The following is a 20,748-nucleotide window of genomic DNA, read 5'->3' as shown; positions in this document are numbered from 1 at the left end:
CGCCAGCTGCCTCGTCACATTACTCCCAAGTGTTTTGTTTTTTTTTTGGTTTTAGTCGAGAGGCGAGTTGGCACATACAGGCAGAAGAGGACATCAAAAATTATATGTAGAAATCAGAGTACTGGCGTCCTTCCTTTTTTTTTTGATGCAGCCCTTTTACTTCAGTCTGCATTTAGCTCATTTCCCCCCCAATGATTTTGCACCAAACGTACTGTAAAGTTTGGGATGCAAATAGTTGTTTCTGTCTGCTTTGATGATACAAACTTCATGTTATCAGGTCTAGTTTATGATCGGCGAACCGAGAAGTTCTGAACACAAGGTGCAGAAGTGACGGTGAAGTTTGTAAACGGAGGTTTTTTTCTCAGGTGTGACAGAGCGTTAAAGTGCCATCCGTCACGAAAACAAGATTTTAACCCAAGGGATTTGCTGCAGAAGAAAACGCCACTAGTAGTTATTGTGACTATTATGTGATATTAGTTGTTGTTTAGTCTGAAAAACGTCAGAAATAACTGAAGAGATCCCAAATAGATTCCAGACTCCAAAGTGACGTCTTCAAAGTGTTTGAGTGTTTGACCGACAGACCTGAAGATATTTAATTTAAAATAATACAAAACAGAAAATTCCCACATTTCAGAAGCTGGGATCTGCTGACGGTCCGAGACCAGCTTCCGTGACTCAGCGAAATCTGTCGTTCAGCACTTCTCCCATCAGCCTTTACGAAGGCAGGTGCTATAAGAAACTGGAACCTTCATGATTTTAACAAGGTTGGAAAAACATTTACTTTGTGAGAATAGAAAAAAACTACAGCTCCCAACTACAGGTTCGGCATCGCAGGCACTAGTCAAACGCTCTCTACCAAAGTCACGTCCTCAACTTTCTGGTTGTAGCCTCTGCCGTCTAAAAACCTCTCCAGCGTTCGCTCCTCTCTGTCCTGCCGTTGTTACAGACGAGTGGGAACGAACCTCGACCCCCGCGACCCGCTCGTGGACTCGCCGTGAAGTTTAGCCCGCAGACGTCGAGGGCTTATGGGAAATGGTGTTTGTTAAAGGCCGATTTAAAAATTAAATAATAAAAACATTTTTTTTAAACATAAATATTGAAGAAACAAAGATATCAGAGTTTTCTTCAAAAAAAAAAATTCCGTCCTCATCTAAACACACGACCTACTGCTGAGAGAGTGGATTTTTAGCTAGTAGCGTGGTTAGACATCCTCATGGGGTTTTGAATGAGGCCTCAGCGTTAGACGCATCTTCTCATCAGTGGCTGACGAAATCGCATTTTGCGAACGCCATGTTTTGTTTTTTTGTTTTTTTTTAGAAATCCGGGGGGCGACATTTTATTCTTATTTAATTCTTTTATTCTTATATTTTACTTTGGATTCTTTCTCTCTCTTTTTTTTTTTTAATCAGATAATTCTACGTTTAGCACCAGTTTATCAGGTATTCGAGGGATTGCCGTGAAATCAGCTCAATTTATTTATGTGTTTTGCTTATCGCAGCTGGTGATTGTTTAATGTGCACTCGATGAACTGTACAACGGAGACAGTTCCGACAGACGGCTGAGATCGTTCACCAGCGTTGCAAAACTGCCCCCCCCCCAGTCACAGTAGTGGAAAGTTGTGAAAACCCTCACCTCCGATTGTTACTGGATTATTTGGAGCGAGCTTGTAACCGTTCGGTGCCTCATTCTTCCAAAACACCGATGCGATGAGGCACGGACGGCATCTCCTAACGAACCTTTGATCTCACCTCGTTGTGCTGCATTTTAATAACTGGGCTATTCAATGTAAATGATCCTGGCCATTCAAATTAATGCAAAAAAAAAAAAAAAAAAGCGTGTCCCCAGGCATTTAGTAGACGTTTGTACATAGTTGTATGCAAATGTTTGGCCAAACCCTGAGCAGATGAGATATTTTGTTGATTTTTGAAGCGAAACGAAGTAAATGAAACGCCTGCAGCAAACAGACCAGTGTTTCTTCAGATGTTACTAAGTACACGCCACAATTAGCGTTCATTGTTTTTCGCTTATCTTAAAGTGGCAACAGACACGTTTTTGTGCTTTGACTTATCATCACGACGTAAATGTTGACTGCACAATGTAATGGCTGTGGAATGGCGACACCGTCGGGCGTTCAGATCGGCTCCCTGGGCGGCCTCGCCTTCACTGTGCAATTCCGTCGGCCGCCGGGTACGAAATCTCCCGGGGAAGCGAAGGCTCGGTTTACGCCTTCCGTCGCCCAACCGAAACAGAGAGAGGACAGCGCTTCCGTTGTCCCCGGGTAGAACAGGAGCCCTGTTGCTACTCCGCGTAGAAATACGACACGTTCGCTGTTAACTCTTCGGAGAACACGCTTCTTTCTTCGCTCTCATTTCCAAAGTGGTGCTGATCAGAAATTTGTTCTGTTGCCACTTTAAGTTCGTGTGCATTGACATTTGGAGAAAGGCTCGTGTTCAGTGACCGTTTGCCGCAACAAAATGTGTCATTTGACAGCGAGAGTGGAAAAACTTTTGCATGCAGTTGTATAGGCCGGGACCAGTGATTATTTTTGTCTGGGTGGGTTTTTTTTTTTTTTTTTCTGTAAACTCGCACTCTGCGTTTGAGGCCAGTGACTGATATTTGATTAACAAGCACACACAACAAGTACAAGGGGTAAAGTCTGCCCCGTCGTCTAAAAGCAAACAACATGTCAGTCAACGGCATCTGACAAACTCCGCCCGTACGGAAATCACAGAGGTAACGCTTCACCTCGTTTGACCATTAAAATGACCGAAAACACAGTAAACACTGTCACTGCCTCTGGTGAGATGGAAACACACGTTCACGCGCTCTCTCACACACACACACACACACATTTAGCACGACGGCTGGTCCGTGCAGGTGGAGGTAACCCCAGGCAGCAGGAGGAGCAGGATGAGGTGGAGGAGGTGGACGAGCTTCATCCTCCTCAGCTCCTGATCAGCGTCAGAAACTCATCGCGGGTCTTTGGATCTTCCCTGAAAACCCCCAACATGGTGCTGGTGACGGTTTTACTGTTCATCTTCTGAACGCCTCGCATCACCATACACATGTGACTGTGGCGGGAACAGAGAGGGAGATGAAACGAACGGCGAGGAAGTGAAGCGGGGGAAAAGGCACGGAAAGAACAAATGTAAAAGGAAATGAAATTGAGAGATAAAAAGGAGAGGGAAGAAGGCAAAAATGAAAAAAATGAAGTGACCGTAATGAAAGTAAAGGAATAAAATGGAAGATAAGAGAGGAGAGTGAGAAAGAAAGGAACTGAAAATACAAAGGAAGTGAAGTGAAGCACGGGAAGTGATAGATCAGAAGTAGAGAAATGAAATGAGAAAAAAAGGAGAATGGAGAAGAGGGAGAAAATGTAAGGAAACAAAGTGATGGATCAAGTGGAAGTAAAGAAAAGGAGGCGAGGAGAGGGTAGGAAAAAAAGCAAAGGAGGTGAACGGAAGGAAACCAAATCAGATGAAGGAAATCAAACCGAAGTAAGGAGGAGGAAAGAAAGGAGGTGGAGGACAGAAAAGAGAGACAGAATGTAGACACCGATCTGCCACAACGTTAAAACCCACTGACAGGTGAAGTGAATAACGTTGATTATCTCCCTACAATGGGACCTGTCAAGGGGGGGGGGTATATTAGGCAGCAAGTGAACAGTCAGTTCTTGAAGTAGATGACTGGGTTTATTCTGCTGCATCTCTTGCGGAGCGATCGTGGTATGCAGTGGTCATTACCCACCAAAAGTGGGCGCGAGGAAGGACAACCGGTGAACCGGCAACAGGGACACGGGTGTCCAAGGCCCACTGATGCACATGGGGTCCAGTCCTACGGAAGACCTACTGTAGCACAAATAGCCGAAAACCTCAACGCTGGCTATGATAGGAAGCCGTCAGAACACACAGTGCACGGAAGCCTGCCGCGTACGTGGCTGCGTAGCCGCAGACCGGACAGAGTGCCCGTTCCGACCCCTGCCATCTGCCAAAAGCGGCCACAATGGGCACGTGAGCATCGGAACTGGACCACGGACCAATGAAAGAACGTGGCCTGGTCTGATGAATCAGGTTTTCTTTTACATCATGTGGATGGCCAGGTGCATGTGCATCGTTTACCTCACTCTGATCTTGCCTCTGTGGGATATGGCGGGAAACACAAGTCTGATCCATGGAGGCCTCACCTCGCAACTTGCAGGACCCTAAAGGATCTGATGCTAACGTCTTGGCGGAGCAGAGCTGTTTTGGTGAATCGAGGGGGGACCCGCACAATATTAAGCAGGTGGTTTTGATGTTGTGGCTGATGGTTTTAAAGAATGACTGAAGTGTGTACAAGAACGGACACTTTGTCTTGTGGACAGAACGTACGTTGCCTCGATGACGACCCCGACCCCGGTGGGCTGCAGGGCCTCAGTGATCGCCACAGCAATCTGTTTGGTCAACCTCTCCTGAACTGTGGATGTACAGACAGACAAACATGAACCGGGTTAGAGAGAACAAACAACAGAACTCTGAGCAGAAAAATGTAAAAAAATGAAAAAATCCGTGTTTGTGTAACAGCAGACTTAATCCCTGGTACCCTGCAGTCGGCGGCTGTAGATTTCAACAATCCTGAGGGGGAGAGAAGGGAGAACACGTCTCAGTTACAAGGCTCAGTGATGGAGGAAGCTTTCAATATATTCATAAAGGTAAGTGAAAGTAAAATACCACACTGTAAAAATACTTCAATGCAATTAAAAGTCCTGCACCGAAAATATTACTACTATGTAAGTATAATCAGGAAAAGGTACGTAAACTATCAAAGTAAAAGTTCTCAATGCAGAGAAATAGCCCCTGTGAGTGTATGTGCTAAATCTAATGATATACTATATATATATATATATAGTATATGTACTATTATGTGCCGCATTACACTTAGATTACTCGTGCATTAATGCTTAAGTAGCATTTTATTCCTGTAGTTGGATGAGGTGGAGCTCATTTTTAACTCTTTTATATGAGGCTGCAACTAACGATCATTTTCCTCACGGATTATTCTGCCGATTCTTTTCTTTCTATCAATTCATTAATTGTTTGGTTTTGTAAAATGTAAGAAAACAGTGGTTAATGCCTGTTACAATTAGTGGCACCTTCACATGCCGTCTTGAAATTATTCAGTGATTTAAGATGAGGAAAAACAGGAAAACTTCACATCACAGAAGCTGAAACCGGGACAGATTCAGTTATCGAAATAGCTGCTGACTAATTTTTTGATAACTAATTGATTGACCGACCACTCGTTCAAGCTCAAATTGTATAAACCCTTGGGTAGTTTCATATTTCACAACGCATCGTACTCTAAAAGTTTTTCAGATGTTTTTTAGTCTAAATCTTAACGACAGCGGTCAAATAAATGCAGTGGAGGAGAAGTATAACGTGTCACGAAGTGGAAATACTCGAGTAAAGTACAAGTACCTGAGTAAACACACTTAGTTACGTTCCACCACTTCCCTGACCTGACACCTCATAAAACCGTCTGCCTGGTCTGACGTGGGAACAGAAGGAAAACCAACAGCTCTTCAGAAACACCCCGGCCTTCCCCTTCGCCCTGGTGCCCTTCTCCGTGAGCAAAACCGCTTTGGACAAATTCGACCCCGTCCACCTCTAAGAAATGTCACAAGACCAAACGGGCAGCGTATGGAGGGGCGGGACGTTGTGTGCGCACATAAAGGAAAGGAAAGATGGAAAGGAGCAAAGGCTGCTTCAGAGATGACCGTTTTTTTTTTAGGGTAAAGAAGCTGTAGCACAGTTCTCACTGTCGTCTGCGGTGCCAATGGAAACATGAAGAAAATGTCCTGGGAAGTTGCAGGTAAATAATATTCTGAAAAGCAGAATCATCTCCAGAAAACCTATTATATTATGTTATATTATGTTATAGAAACACAAGCAGTTAGATGATCAGAAAGGTTGCAAAAACAAGCCAACAATTATCTATACGACCTTCTGAAAGTGGGTGCACCTTAAAATGCAATAATAAGGTCTATTAATCCCTCATTGCTCAGGAAAACTGTGAGTGTGTGTAGAACAACATAAGCACAGTCGGTTAAACCAGGTTTACAACCTGCCTGATCGTCCGACTGCTCGTGCCTCTTGTTCCATCTCAGTGGCCCCGTTTACACTTGACACTTCAACTGTCTTGCATCCGGAATAAATCCCGATCTGACTCACGGAACCTTTATTTACACTCGGCCGCGTACGTGGCTCTCCGTTGGCCAGGTCGCAAATCTGACCGCCGTGTTTTCTCTTGTTCTCCTGTCGACATGCAAACTCCAGTCCAGAAGGAGGCGGTGATGCACCCGAAGACGTCCGGCAACCCGCGCTTGTCCCGCCCCCCCACACGGATGCTCGGGGGTTCAGATGAACGCTACAGCAGAGTGTACGTGTGTAAATCACCGAAGCCGCTTTGCCCTCGTTGCTCACTTCAGGTTAATGCCGTTATTGGCTGTTTCCACAGGCTGCTCACTGCGTGGGAGGAGGAGAGATGACGCCTGCGTCTCGCAGAGACGGATGCGTTTACACCGTTTCAGCATCTGGTTTTCGGGGAGGTGGTTTGAACAGTCAGATTTCAATCCCTTCCGAATGCTTCTTGGGTGCATTTACGCTTGATCGGACGCCGAGACTGAACTGCTTTCCGATTCATGAACACACGAAGTACCTAAATTCAGTGTAAAGGGGTTCGTAGTGAGAACGGTGTGATTATTGCTGACAGGAATGATCCCCAAAACTGTGGGACTACGATCCAGATCGAGCAGAACGGAAACCGAATTTTACAGGCTCTTAAACTAGCGCCACCCGGTGTGCAGCAGGAGCTGCGACGGGCTAGGACTCAGAACCAGCCTGAGGGCTAATGTGAAAGGTTTAGCTGTTGTCATCACAATGTGTCCCAGTGTGTATGTCCAGTGCTGGGTGAGTAAAGGGTGTTAGTGCAATAAGCCTGAAGGTATTGGGGTCAGTGGGATCAGATTCTACGCTAGTACACACACAAACACACGTTTTAATAATCAGCTTAAACACACACCAGCTCACTCTCTCTCCCACACACACACAGGGTCTGTCACATTGGAGCACATTTACTCACCTGGCCAGCTTGCTGAGGCCCAGGACTCTCTTGTTGGGTAGGTAACCGATGTGAACCTGCACAGAGAGAGAGAGAGAGAGACTCGAGGTCTAGTTAGCCCTGCTGTGACCTATGGCACACGATGCAGGCGGCCCCGGGTCTAAACTCAGCGGTTGTGAAACTCATCCGATCCAAGCCCAGTTAAAACGTAAACCGGTGCGACGCTGTCTCCTGGAAGTTACTGTTCTGTACGGCTCAACTGCAGCAGCAGATACGTTTGGTCGGAAACGTATTTTTGAATGAACGGAAACATAACCCCGTCTCAGCTACGCTTCCTATACAAAACGTATTTGCCGCTGCCGTGTAGTTGTATAGAAACATAACTTGCAGGAGGCACGGTCGACCAGTAACAAGGGGCTCGGGCGCAACAGCTCGTGCAGCGGCGCAGGGGGGCTGGGGCTCCCCAAGGTCGGCGCCCCAGCGGCCCCAGTGTGCACCTCTCACGAGCTAATTATCAGGTTCCGGAAAAGATAATTAACTGGCGATGAAATTGAGAAGAGATAAAAATGAAATCAAAAATTGAAAAAGGTAAAACTAAGAAATGAAAAGTACACGCTCTCCCCACGCTTCACCAGCTGCTGGTTGCTACACGAAGCAAGATTTGATTTGATTGATTTGATTTGACCATTACCTTCAGAGTTCTAGCACACATGAAACACAATTTTAGCAGTCACCCGCAAACTTTTTCATCTATGTAATATTTGTGTTTTCTCATTATCTTATCGCTGATTTGATTCTGTTTTCTGTTTCCATCTACGAGTCTGCTGGACAGCCTCCTCATCGCTTTCCTCTTCCAGCTCAAATTTTCTGCAGTTGTTTGAATGTGGATATTCCAGCTGTTTCACTGTACTTAGTTCGCTTGAGCCTCCACCTGACTTTTATTTTCAGGGCAATTCCACTCGAAGACACGCGTTTTTTTCTGAAAATGCATTTTTGGTTTTTTGGTTTTGCTTTGTTTTTTTAAACATAGTATAAGTTATTAGCTCTGGTGGCTGTAGCCGAGCTGTAGCGGCGCACGTACGCGGGGATTCGGCCTATGCTCAACCTCTGGGCCGGGGGGGTTTACCTCATATACTTGCCTCAACGTCGCTGCGGTTACAGTCTCGTCGACCTTGGTTGAAAGGTTGAAGTCAGTGTGCCCACCTGCCACGGCACCACTACATAAGGTGGAGTAAATGACCGCACGCAGAGAGTTTAATCATGACATCGACCGCAGAAAAGCAAAACGACGACGGCCGAAGCCGAGAGCAGAGCAGGTGGATGAGCAACAGACGAGAGCAGGAAGAGACGGAGTCATCAGCTGGAGAATCACTGCTGTGGATGGCTGGAGGCGCTAGTTCTCTTACCCGCACACATACATGCGTACGCTCCACTCAAATGTCAAATGCAATTTGTCGACGAGACGAGAGAAAGGGCAGCAGCAACAAGCGTGCAAATATCCCTTTTTCTTCCGTTTCTCTCTTTTCCTCCCTCCTCTGCTGCAGCAGCCTGATATATCGACATCAAACAGAGCGACTGTGACGGCTGCTCCTTCACTTATCTTCACAATTACCGGCACATGCTGTGAGTGACGATGGGGCAAGGTTTAAAAACAAAAAACAGAAGGAGGAGGAGGAGGAGGAGTGGAATCGCCGAGGTTGTAGAGACCTACGTAGAATTTAACAGCACTACAGCCACTTTTTATTTCATAGCTCTGGTTTTGCGGCACATTTACTGTTTGGTTCTCTTCTCTCGTACGGCCTCGTTTCCAGGCTCCTGACAGATCCGCTGTGCACTGCCTGCCCAGCACCAAACAGCAGCCGGACCAAGTTAGAAACTGGCCGAGGAAGAAATGGAAACACTGGGCAGTTGAAGGGCCAGGTATTCTCGGAGACCTACGTCGCTCTGTGTCTTTCAGACTTTATAAGGTGACAGGGTGTCAGGACTGTGTGCCTGGCGTGCTTGTTGCTGGAGGTCCCCTGCCCAAACATATTAGGTAACACTTTTATTTTACCGGTCCTGTATTTTCCATCTTATTTCCTGGAAAGCCTCCCTCATAATTTCCTAAAAACCATCTGGTATTTACCTGTAAATTACCAGGATGATTCCAAGAAAGGTCAACGCAAGTTGGTGCCAATCATAAAGGGAAACTGTTGGTCGCTACGGCTACGGTTAATGAAGTACCTGCTTTTTATATTTCGGTTTATAGAAAAAAAAAAAAGTAAATTATGTAGGTAAGTGAAAAATAGTTCATAAACTGACGTCAGCATCCATCAGAGTTTACGCTGAGTCTCTTCATCTTTTCAGGTCCTGCCTAATTTGGAAATTTTGAAAGTTGTTTCTAAGTGTAACACAAAACTAAGGAATTTCCAATGCAGCTGAAAACTGCAGCATAAACTTCAATTAAATGAATATTTCAACAAGGAAATGAAACAAAGGTCTAAGGATGGACGGGCGCAGAAAGCGTCCTAAACGCCCAATCCAGCGGGACGCCCCGATCCCGCCCTTCTTCCTACTGGATCGAATCGAGCTGACTCTATCTCCAGAAGTCGCTGCCCTTTGGTTTACACTTCAGACTGACCCCCCCACAATGAGCCGCTTCAGCAGGAGTGATACCAAGTAATGGGGCTGGACGTGAGACCAAATGACAGATGCGTTCTGCAGCGTGTTTTCCTCTGAACAGCTGATATGACAGCCTGCAATAAACCGGTCTTGTGCGGGAGACGTCCAAACAGTTCATCAAGCAGCCGGCGGCTACCTGCGCTCCATCTGATGGACGATAGAGGAGGAGGAGTGGGACGAGGAGGACGAGGAGGACGAGGTCCCTCTCCGTGTGGTGAGTCACCGAGAGACGCAACAGACAGATCGACAGATGAGAGAGGCTGGATAAGAGGCAAGGCGAGGGGGGGTTTAGTGACATACGCAGCCACCTGACGGCCACCACACACACAAACACACACACACACACACACACACACACACACACACGCTAACACGAGAGGTGTGGCAAGTGCTCGTGTGATTCACTGCTGTCATCAGAGCCCGTTTACCCCGGTGGGAAAAGGATCAGCTGCCAGCCCCTATTGTCCTAAACGACATGCACCTGCAGGCGAAGATGGGAGGATAAAGGAGGCCGAGGAAGAAAAGGCAGAAGGAGGGAAGAGGCCAATCGGGCTTTAGTGGCGGGTAATGATGTCAAAGCAGCAGGGAGGAGGCGGAAAAAGAAAAAAAAAAGTAGCATAAACAGATCTCAGCTAATCTGATTGTTTCTCGTGTTCTCTGTCTCTGTTGTTCAGACCGGCGGCCTCCAGATGAACGACAGAGAGAAATGTTTTCTAAGATACACATCTCTTATCGGGGTTTGACGTCTGAGACCATCCTTCGTATTAAATTATGAACATTTGCGGCCTCTTCTGCGGCGTGGAACCAACCTGGCGACAAACTGAAAATCTACCGGGACTGGACGAGGCAGAGAATAAAGACTCTTTAGTCTTTGACAGTCGGGAGGGAGCCTGAGCTACGACTGAGCGTGTAGAACAGAAAAGAGTAGAACAGAACAGAGTAGAACAGAATAAAACAGAACAGAGTAGAACAGAACAGAATAGAACAGAAAAGAGCATAGCGGAGTAGAACAGAATAAAACAGAACAGAGTAGAACAGAAAAGAGCATAGCGGAGTAGAACAGAGCAGAGTAGAACAGAATAAAACAGAACAGAGTAGAACAGAACAGAGTAGAACAGAACAGAGCAGAGTAGAATAGAACAGAACAGAGCAGAGCAGAGTAGAATGATCCTGGATGCATTACATTTTTTCTTAAACACTGCTTCACCTGACGTCCTCAGCGTTGCCGCGGTGCCGCGTTTATTTTCCTCCCCCTGCTGCAGGAGTGCACTGAGCTGAGAGCATCTTTCAGAGGGGGAGGGGGCCATGAGAGACCCGAGTACTGGTTCAGATACAAGACACAGTTTGTCAAACTATCTACTCAGCCCCCTTTAGTGCTTATAACGTAAAAACAATCTTCTAATACCGTAATAAGGTTTTGTTTGGTACTGAGCTGTACTGAGTACTGACTTAAGAGGGTGTCCATACTTTTGCACAAGCCTGTGGATTACTTTTTTCGATTAATCGCTTTGTCCATAAAAGAGTCAGAAAATAGTTTCCCAGAGTCCAATGTGACGTCCTCAGATGTCGTGTTTGATCCGACCAGCAGCCCGAAATCCAAAGATGTTCAGTTTATAACGATACAAAACAGATAAAAGCTGAAATTCATCTCCGTGATGGAAGCGTTCTTTTCCTCTTTTTCATTTTTCTCAAAAATCCCTCATTCCTGACTGAAAACCGCCACTGTGTGTGTCTTTTTGTCAGTGTGTGTGTGTGTCTGTTTGTCAGTGTGTGTGTGTGCGTGCTTGTGTGCGTGTGTGTGTATTTGATCTGTTTCTTTTAGAATTCAGTTTTTTTAATGAACTTTAATGAACTTTGTATCTATTTTTCATGAATTTTATCGACCAATTGCTGTATTTGATTCAATGATGATCTATTTTTAATGCAGTCAGGCACGTGGATTTTTTTTAAAGATCAATTAGGGAGTTGTTTATTTACTGTAGAGCCTTCATACTATGTGTTTATGCGCTGTGTAGCCTCCTTCACCATGTTTATATTAGCCCTCCTGCTCTACTGTCTCTATCCTTCCCTTGGGACAGATGGAGATGGACAGCAGGAGAGAGATGGACCCACCTCTCGATTCACCAAGTCTCTGTGTCCCTCTCTTTATCTGTTTGTATAAGACGACGCAGCGCCCTCTCGCTCCGGGCACTTTTTTTTTTTCCTGACTTGCTATCTGTTAGAGGGTGGGAGGGGGTGGGGGGTGTGTTCACTGAAACAACAGAGAACAGGGTGACTTGTTGCTTCAGTCTCGGCAGTTTGCTGTACGTATGTGTGTGTGTAAACAGGGCAGCCGGTTGTCTGTGTGCGAGCAGGTTGAGAAGATTAACACATTCAGACTCTCTTGGAGTCTCTCTCTTCCTTTTCCTTTTTGGCTCGTCTGATTATGACGCAGTTTGAGTAGCAACGCCACGGCACCCTTCATCGGGAAGATTTTTACTCGTAGTCACATTTCCCGCAGATGAGGCGGGTAGTTTGGGACAGCTAGCCTCCGCCGCGCACGGGAAACCAGAAGTCTAGTAGCTTTCTTTGATCGTCCGATTTTGGTTCTCGACGCCCGATGACGCTCAAACATGCAAAAGGCAAACAACGGCACGACGTGAGCCGGTCCTTAAGCACAGCGGGGCTTTGAGCCACACGCAAACATCAGCGCGCCAACATGTTCACAATGACAATGCTAAAACCACCTTTAAAATGACACACGCGTATACCAACCTAATGCGGCACCGGAGGAAAATAAAATCACCAGAGTCATTTCGATTCATCGTCTGGGAACCGTGACGGTCTGTTCCAAATTTTGCGCCAATCCATCTCGTGGATGTTGAGATATTCCTCTAGATGAGTCAACACTTTGACCTGCCGGTGGCGCTACAGGAAAAGTCAAGGGGGTCGCCAAAGTCAGTGGGATTCGTCCTCTGGGAACCATGAATGTCAAACAAACAAAATCTCATGACAATCCGTCCATTAGATGTTGAGATACTTCAGTCTGGAACGAGATGGTGGACCATCAGACAGACACCGATCCTCGAGCCAAACTAGGCTAAAAAAAAAAATGGCAAAATTTTTTTGGCACACCTAAACTCTTAGAGGGACATTTTGGGAACAAGTGTATAAGGTCTGAGGTGAGGTGGGCAAAGAGCTGAGGGGGGGTTATTGCTGCACTAATTTGTTGGCTCTTCCCCACAGTTTAACCAGCTCCTGGACACACTTTGGTTTTAAACCTTATTAAACCACAAACAAGAAAAACAGATCCTGGACGAAGTTTGCCTTCAGCTGGACACTGTGATAAAGTGGTAATCCTGTTTTGAAAGTTTTGTAATCAAGAAACAAGTTAGAGTGAAAGCAACGGCATCATTCAAAGTAAGACGAATTAACAATTAGCTGTTCCTGTTAAGAATGTACTCATAGATGTACAGACAACGGTCACCGGATTACTTTGATACTGAAGAAAACTTAAAAATGTGAATATTCTCAGGCAGGTTCTGGGGTTGTAAAGGGCGTCTTTTATCCATGATTTAAAAGCGGATCTGACTGTCAACTCCCGATGGACTTGGGAGATAATGATATCCTCGGGGAGGGTAAGTCAAACCGAATCTAGAAATATATGTATCATGTCTGGGGTTTTCACGTGTGACTGAATTACGACCCAGACAAAGAGTGCGGATTTCGGAGCAAACCGCAAGGAATGATGGACAAAAAGCGAAAGCGAGAGCTATGAAAATAATCAGAAGTTGTTGTAATGAACCAGAATGATCCTTTAACCCTGCCACTCCACCCGCCTTCTCGTTGCGTTTTGTTACACCAGCAGTTACAGTGAAAGTTCCATCTCGCACACACACACACACACACACACACACCCTGAAGGAAAATAACGTTAAGTCAACCTTAAGTAAATAAAGGGCAGCTGGTGAGGACAGTCGGGTTGCACGCCCTGGGTGACAGAAAGACGAGGCGGGTATCAGGTAATGACAGTGTTACTCATCATCATCATCATCTACATTCAATAGTGCTGCCTCTTTTCTGTGTGTGTGTGTGTGTGTGTGTGTGTGTGTGTGTGTGTGTGTGTGTGTGTGTGTGTGTGTGAAGGGGCCATATGTTGACACGTTCTGAATGAAGCAGGAAACGGTGCAGTGAACGAGTAAATAAACAAAGTTATTCATTTATTGTTCGGATGGTACACACACACACACACACACACACACACACACACACACACACTTCCTATACATAGTCTTAACCCTGGGCGTGTAATCATGAGTCACCCCTTGTACATCCCTGCCTTTAAATGCACACAGACACGTACACAATTTGAGTTGGAGCAACATTTATAACGCGCCGATTTATTTCCCCCATCTCGCATCCCATAATACTCTGTCCCCATGATGTTTTCAGATCTGCTGAGTCTCAGGAAATCGCGTCTCTGTTCATTTAAATAGACGTTTTATTGACTGAATCCGAGGACTCCCCGACGCTCTCTGCTGCCTTTTTGGCTGGAGGCTACGAAAGGCTTTTTTGTGTTCTTCCTGTTGCCCGGCAACCACACACTCGGCCGGCCATCAGCTGTCAGTCGTTCAAACAGGTGTTGGTACTGTGCTAGGTGATGTCACGCCAGCGTGAACTGGTTTAGTCATAAGCGCTGATAAAACGTAGTCTTAGGTGCAGGACTCTTCTGTGTTTGAGCCGCGGACGAACTGGTCTGTAAAGTCTTCGAGCGTAAATCTGGTTCATCACAACCCGTGTCTCCTCCTTATAGCTCTGCCATCGTTTCCGTAACGCATCCAAGTTCAGCGCCGAGATCTGGGAACGCCGCGACGTCGCTAAAAAGAAGTCAGGCTGGTCAGGAAACGAGGATCGGACAGGTTTGAGGCTAAACACGCGGTCGGACGAACTTATCTGGAGGAGAAAATGGAGGTGAACGGTAAAATTATGACTCGTTGTCAAAATCCATCTCAGCTTCCAGACAGACTTCTTGCTTCAACTTTGACCTACTATGCTGCTGCTATGCACAAAAACCGTCTTCTTGTCCGGTGGGGGCTTGTTAAAGCAGCTTCACCTCCAAAATCGAGGTATCATCTAGATCCAGGTGGTGGGAGTGATCTCGGTAAATGGAGGGGGGTCTCCCCCACGTCGTCTGTTTGACGGTGGGAGCGGAGTCACCGGGTTCTAGTGCGGAAAGCTGTTTCCAGTTGTTAAGCACGACAAACTGATGTGCAGCTTTGGTGTCCAGCGGTGAGCGTTCGCGGCAGGGAAAGGTGACCCCCCCTCCAAAATACGTCAAGACTACATCTGGAGCGGCCGAGTGTCAAGCTCGATATCCCGGCCGGATTTTTTACGTGACGCGCGCAACACGCTAGAAATACGTGAGAAAACATCGGAGGCGACGAAACTGCCGTACGAGACGAGCGGTCGACCGCGCGGGCAGCGAAATGTACTCGTCAGCGATGTGTAAGGGTTTACTAACGTATGCGCCAACAGCTATAACGTCTCCTGCGAAGCAATATGAAACATGTTCTCGCTGACAAATGCTGTAGATGAATAAAACACTTAAAATGCCCTTGTATCCGTTTACAGCAACATTAAAGTGCGTTATGTAAACCATTTATTTAGCGTTTACACACTCAGCGTAAAAGCTGCGTCGGGGGACTTCAACGAAAGAGTTGCTGCAGTGTTGCCATCAAAATGTTAAAGTTCGGGAAAAATGTAAAAATGTACTTAGGTCATAATTAGTCCCTTAATCAGTCAGTCAGCCGACAGACAATTCATCGGCCACGATTCATTTAAGTTATTTTTCAGGCGAAAATGACAAAAACCTAAGTTGTTCCCGCTTCTCAAACGCAAAGATGCGGCCGTTTTCTGTTTTGTGTGGTCGGAATTTGAAAACATTTGGGTTTGGGGTGAAAAAAGCTGTTTGAATTCACCAACTTGCATGGCCCGGGAACCGTTGCGCTCATTTTCCACTATTTTCTGATATTTTATAGACCAAAGCCTTTAGAGAGAAAACAATCCACAGACCTGCTGACAGTGAAAATCTTCTCTTAGCTGCAGCCCTGATTCAGGCAATTATTTTTGTTAATCAAAGGAAAACACGAAACTCTGCATCACATTTTACTTTCTTTAGTAACATCACAAGTTCAGAGCTCCTGTTTAATCTCTGCATAACTTTTCCTGGTTGCCGTTTTGCTGGTCATGTGCTCGACAACAAGAGGATTTTAGGCTCATGTTGTGACGAAAGCTGAACCCATGACCTGCACACACACACACACACACACACACACACACACACACGTGAGCACGCTGCTCAAACAGCGCGACACTTCTCTCGAAACGCTCAAACTCTCCACAGAGCTCCAGCCCCAGTCTGAAAACCTACATGTTTTTTCTGCTTTCCAACAAGTCAGAGGGGAGGCTCCCGTAGCAGCCAATCAGCAGACAGACAGACAGCACCGCCACCGGCTGAAGAACAACACACACATAAATCATCGTTATCCCGACCCTCCGCTGTCCATCCTCTGCTGGCCAGAGGTAAGAGGAGCTTCAGGTGGGCGTCACCTCGCTGCGCCGAGCGTGTGTTCAGCCCAGAGGAAGCCTCTCAGGGCCCGAAAAAAAACCAAACAACACTCACCATCCCATCTTTTCACTGGGTGCCCCCACATTTTTCTCTCACTCCACTGCATTCCTTCTCTCAGGGTAACAGCTTCGTGACACACAAACCCCACAGCAGCCAAACTACCTCCAGATGCAGTTCTGGAGGCAGATCCCCAACTCCAGCCACTCCAACGCGCCGTAGCGTGGAGAAGCCGGCCCCTTGTGGACCCGACACGGAGTATCAAGCCACATCCAGGTGCTTTTTACCTCTCGCTGCCTGCTCCCAGGGAGCGACTCTGGCACACCAGAGCCGGCCGGTTTGGCTGGATCAAACAGGAGCCCGGGGGAACGGCGCAGACGAATCTTACGGACTGATCTGCAGCTTTGAAGAGTTGAGGAGCAGGTTTGGTCAGCTGCGGGGTCTTATGACAACACGGCCCCGCTTGGGCACACCAATCCCATCTTTATTTCTCGGACTCTGACCTTAAAAACCCTTTTCCTGTGGGCTAGCTGTGCATGATCAAATCTCACAAAATGAAACAGCGCAATACGTGAAAAGACAAGAAAAGCAGAGGACACGCAATGACAAGCAGGAAAAGCTTGTCGTCGTGTGCTCAAAGGGAATTTTTTTTTCACTTTGATTAATTTCCAGTTGGCGGCACAGCTGGCAGACCTGTTTGTCCAGTCAGAGAGCTGGTTTTGCTGTGGCGGCGGCTGATCAGAATAACACGATAAGCCCTTCACTTGTGGTGCATCACTCAACAGAACAAAAGTTCATTTTAAAAATTCTAGTCAGGATCCCAGAGTTTCCAAACCTGAGAGACGCGCCTGGCTGACAAGAATAATTCTTTGACAAGAATTATGAAAAGACAACTGATGATCGTTTTCTCTGTGGATTCATTCGGACATGATTTACTTGATCGATCAGTTAGTATCAAAGGTTAAAAAAAAACAGAAATATGCCCGTCACAACTTCCCTGCTCAAAGTAACATCATCAGATGAATCGTTTTTTCCAACCAACAGTGCAAAGCCCAAACATAATGAGTTTCCGATCGTATAAAGCTGAGAAAAGAAGAAAGATCCTCATATTAAAAAAAGCAGGAGCCGGGAAAGGGCTAACATTTTGCATGAAAAAATGACTTAAGGTGATGCATTGTAAGTTTGGCTGTCGCGCCATAGCCAACGTTAGCATCAGTAGCTGTTCACTTAGCAGAAGAAACGAAAGAAACGCTGCGAGTTCGGCACCAAACCTCATTACTTTACTCGCCAAGAGCTGTTTCCGGCGTTGGAAAGCAGCGCCGATGTTCCCCCTTCTTTTGCTCCTATTTCTATGACCTCTTCTTTCCACCAAAGTTAGCGTGCTAGCCAGCTAGCCCCCCCCCCCCGGCCCGTCCCGTGGCTTTTTCCGACAGCGAGTCACTGTAGCGTCCAGGCTGCCCCGACGAAGCAGCGCTGCCCAGGGGGCGGATAAGAACCCCTTATGGCTGAAGCTCTCGGCAAGCGGCCACCACCACCACCACCGCCGCCGCCGCCAACGCTCCCGGCAAAGAGAGCGCGTTCAGCGGCAGAGAAAACTTACAAGTAGCACCTTTAACACAGCTCATCGGTTGTCAAAATAGTGGCCGAGTGAGACTGAGATCTAAATTCTTAGGATCCACCGACCGATTAATCGTTTAAGCTCAGGTAACAAGTGGAGCGACGAAGGACTATCTTGGGTTCGGACACGTGAGTCACTGTAAAAATCCCACAGCTCGACCTTAAGGCTTGAAGCACACAAACACAGTGGAGAGAATAAGATGCCTCTTTCTGATTTAATGAACCCTAAGTGAAAACGTAGAAGAGGTCAAATTCACCCAGATATTCCTACGCGCCTGAGTTTCACTGGTACTAACCGGTTGTGATGTGCAAGGTTTTAATTGAGACAGGAAATATTTAAAAAAAAAAAAAAAAAAAAAAAAAAAACCATCTGTTTTGCATTTCATTTGTGTTTTAGTCGTTTTTGCGCAACAGGGCTCTCGTGTTTCTGTTTTAAACAGGACCTTAGCTCAGCCTGGGGCAAATAAAAAACAGTATTTACCTCAATATTTGCCTAGGATTACTTCAAATGCAGTGGTGGTGGAAAGGGACTAAGTACATTCACGCCAGTGCCGTACTTCAGGACAAGCAAGTACTTGGCTTTGAGAACTTTGAGCGTCTTTGCCGTTTCACACTTCTGCTCCACCGCATTTCGGAGGACACCGAGGACACCGAAAGGCCTTGAAAAGCCTGGCACTGGTAAAAAATAAAATAAAATAAAATGAATTCAACAACCCAAGAACGTACAACATTGTGAAAATCAGCCCCAGCTCAAATGCTGCCTGCGCACTAATGCATCGGCCGTAATCATCCAGTCTTACACGACACACACTGACGAGTACATTTCATTTGGACACTTTAAGTTCATTTTACTGGAAACACTGATTTTACTCGATAGAAATGTTGAATGAAAGATTTTTTTTTCTTTTTTACTCGGTGAAGGGGGATTTTCCCACCGTGGAACTGCTAATTTGACTAGAATAAAGAGCCTGATTCTTCTCCAACCGCTTTCCGAAAATGTAGAGAAGGGAAAATATATATATATACATTTCAGAATTTGAGATAGTCAAGTCCAAATGCCTGAAATCTCTGGGCAGCCTGGCGGCGCTGGAGTAGCCCCAGGCTCGGCAGGAAGGACAACAAACGCACGACAGACGGCTTGTGTTACAAACGGTGCTTCGCCTCCCGGGTTAATGCTTCATCCTCTGGCTGCATCTGGAGGAATCACCGACAGACACGAGCATCTCACCCAGGTCGCAACTCGCCTCAGACGTGTGTCCTGCGTCGCCGGCGGGGCAACCTGGGACTCCAGGCTTGTATAGACGGATGGTTTCCACTGGGTCCAACAGGTTTTAAAGTACCCCCCCCCCCGAAAGGACGCTTTCAGATTTTGCAACAACACTAGAATATGAAACCTGAATAAAAATGGAAAAGCATTTCACGTGCCGCAGGTGGGCGAGGATGGATCCAGGTTCCAAGACCCTCGATGTCCCGATCTCACGGTTCGTGAAGGTGTCACTCGTGTGGCGCGTAAGCTCCGGATGTGCAGCTGAGGAAGTGCAGCACTTGAGCGAGTGCAGGCTACTGCGTTTCACGCCACCGCTGCTCTCTGATCAGTTTAAAAGGCTTAATTTCATGTTACCTGCGCTCACAAACTGAAAGAACCTCTGCACCAACTCTCTTCTGTAAACCCAAAAGGGTCTGAGCTGAATCTTGGAAGTTTTCGCTGTCACCGCGACCTGCCACCTGTTGACCACGGGACAAACCCCGGCCGCCTCGGGGCGGCTTCGCGGATTTTCGCGAGCTCACCTATGATTTTCTCCTGGTAGCCCTTGGTGAAGAACTGCATGGCGGTGGCGGCCCTCCAGGGGGTCTTGAGGAGCCCCTGCCGCTGCGGGTCCTCCCCGAGCCCCCGCAGGATGGTGCTGTAGGCTGCGGCCAGGGACGGCAGGCTCATCTCGTTGTCCTCCACGCTCCTGGTGCGCTCCTCCTTCCAGCTCTCCATCACCGAGGTGGCCGCTCGGTGCGAGCCGGACTCCGCGCCCGGAGCCTGGGGAGCCGCGGCGCGCTTCGCCATCCCGCCGAAGTGTCCGTTGAGCACGGAGCCGCTGTCCCCGGCGTCCTTCTTCTCGTTGGAGCTGTGCTGCGTCTGCTTGGAGTGCTCCATCGCGTCTCTTTCCCCGTTTTCCTCCTCGGCTGAGCACTTGTTGGATCGGCTGCTGCTGGCCGCGCTTCGCTCCGCTGGGCCGCCGGGGTTCTTCCACTTGAAGCGGGCGCTCCTCTCGCAGCCTCAGCATCCTCGGGCTTTATAACAGCGGGATTATCCAGCGGCAGCGCCCATTGGCTGCCCGGCTCCAGAGGGCGGGTTCGCCTCCCCCTTTGACTCACACATGGACCCTGAAGATGAAGATCTGCAGGGAATCCCAGTCCTCGTTTCCGCTCCAACTCCTGTTTTGAATGCGATCCGTAAGGACCACACTCAACCGGCCGTGTAGAGAGAGAGAGGGACCAAACTCTGGACCAGTTCTGTGCATCATGTCCACCAGAAACAGGCTCCCACGCAGAAACCGAGTCACCGTACATAAACCCCCGGCGGGCTCCGAACCTCCAGGCGACGGTTGGTCCAACACTTTAGTCCAGACTGAAATATCTCAACAGCCATCGGATGAAACGCGTCGAAACTCGGCACAGGCGTCCATGTTCCCCTCAGGATGAGTTGGAATGTCTTTGGCGGTCCCTTAACTTTTCAACCAGCGCCACCATCAGGCCAAAATTGCGCGTATCATACAAGA

General features: G+C 47.3%; 1 protein-coding gene across 1 annotated transcript; it reads right to left on the bottom strand.

Annotated features, from left to right (window-relative positions):
* Positions 1-1,821: 1,821 nt before the first annotated feature.
* gch1 (GTP cyclohydrolase 1) lies at positions 1,822-20,214 on the bottom strand. The gene is made up of 8 exons (XM_040127502.1): positions 19,766-20,214; positions 18,481-18,652; positions 16,526-16,762; positions 7,787-7,796; positions 7,117-7,172; positions 4,579-4,610; positions 4,368-4,452; positions 1,822-3,071 (listed from the first exon to the last, which is right to left on the bottom strand). Exons 1-8 carry the CDS (start codon positions 20,121-20,123, stop codon positions 2,945-2,947), a joined length of 1,077 nt encoding a protein of 358 aa, XP_039983436.1. The 5' UTR covers positions 20,124-20,214; the 3' UTR covers positions 1,822-2,944.
* Positions 20,215-20,748: the final 534 nt, after the last annotated feature.

This window comes from Xiphias gladius, chromosome 1 (assembly GCF_016859285.1).
Source record: "Xiphias gladius isolate SHS-SW01 ecotype Sanya breed wild chromosome 1, ASM1685928v1, whole genome shotgun sequence".
Lineage (NCBI taxonomy): Eukaryota > Metazoa > Chordata > Actinopteri > Istiophoriformes > Xiphiidae > Xiphias > Xiphias gladius.
This window is presented reverse-complemented; position numbering and strand designations above follow the sequence as displayed.

Excerpts from the sequence above, each read along its gene's own strand:
- gch1 (XM_040127502.1), bottom strand. The coding sequence starts at position 20,123 with ATGGAGCACTCCAAGCAGACGCAGCACAGCTCCAACGAGAAGAAGGAC. Across the intron at positions 18,653-19,765 it reads CTACCAGGAGAAAATCATAG|TGCCAGGCTTTTCAAGGCCT; the intron begins GTGAGCTCGCGA and ends ATTTTTTACCAG. Across the intron at positions 4,611-7,116 it reads GGCCTCAGCAAGCTGGCCAG|GATTGTTGAAATCTACAGCC; the intron begins GTGAGTAAATGT and ends TCTCCCCCTCAG.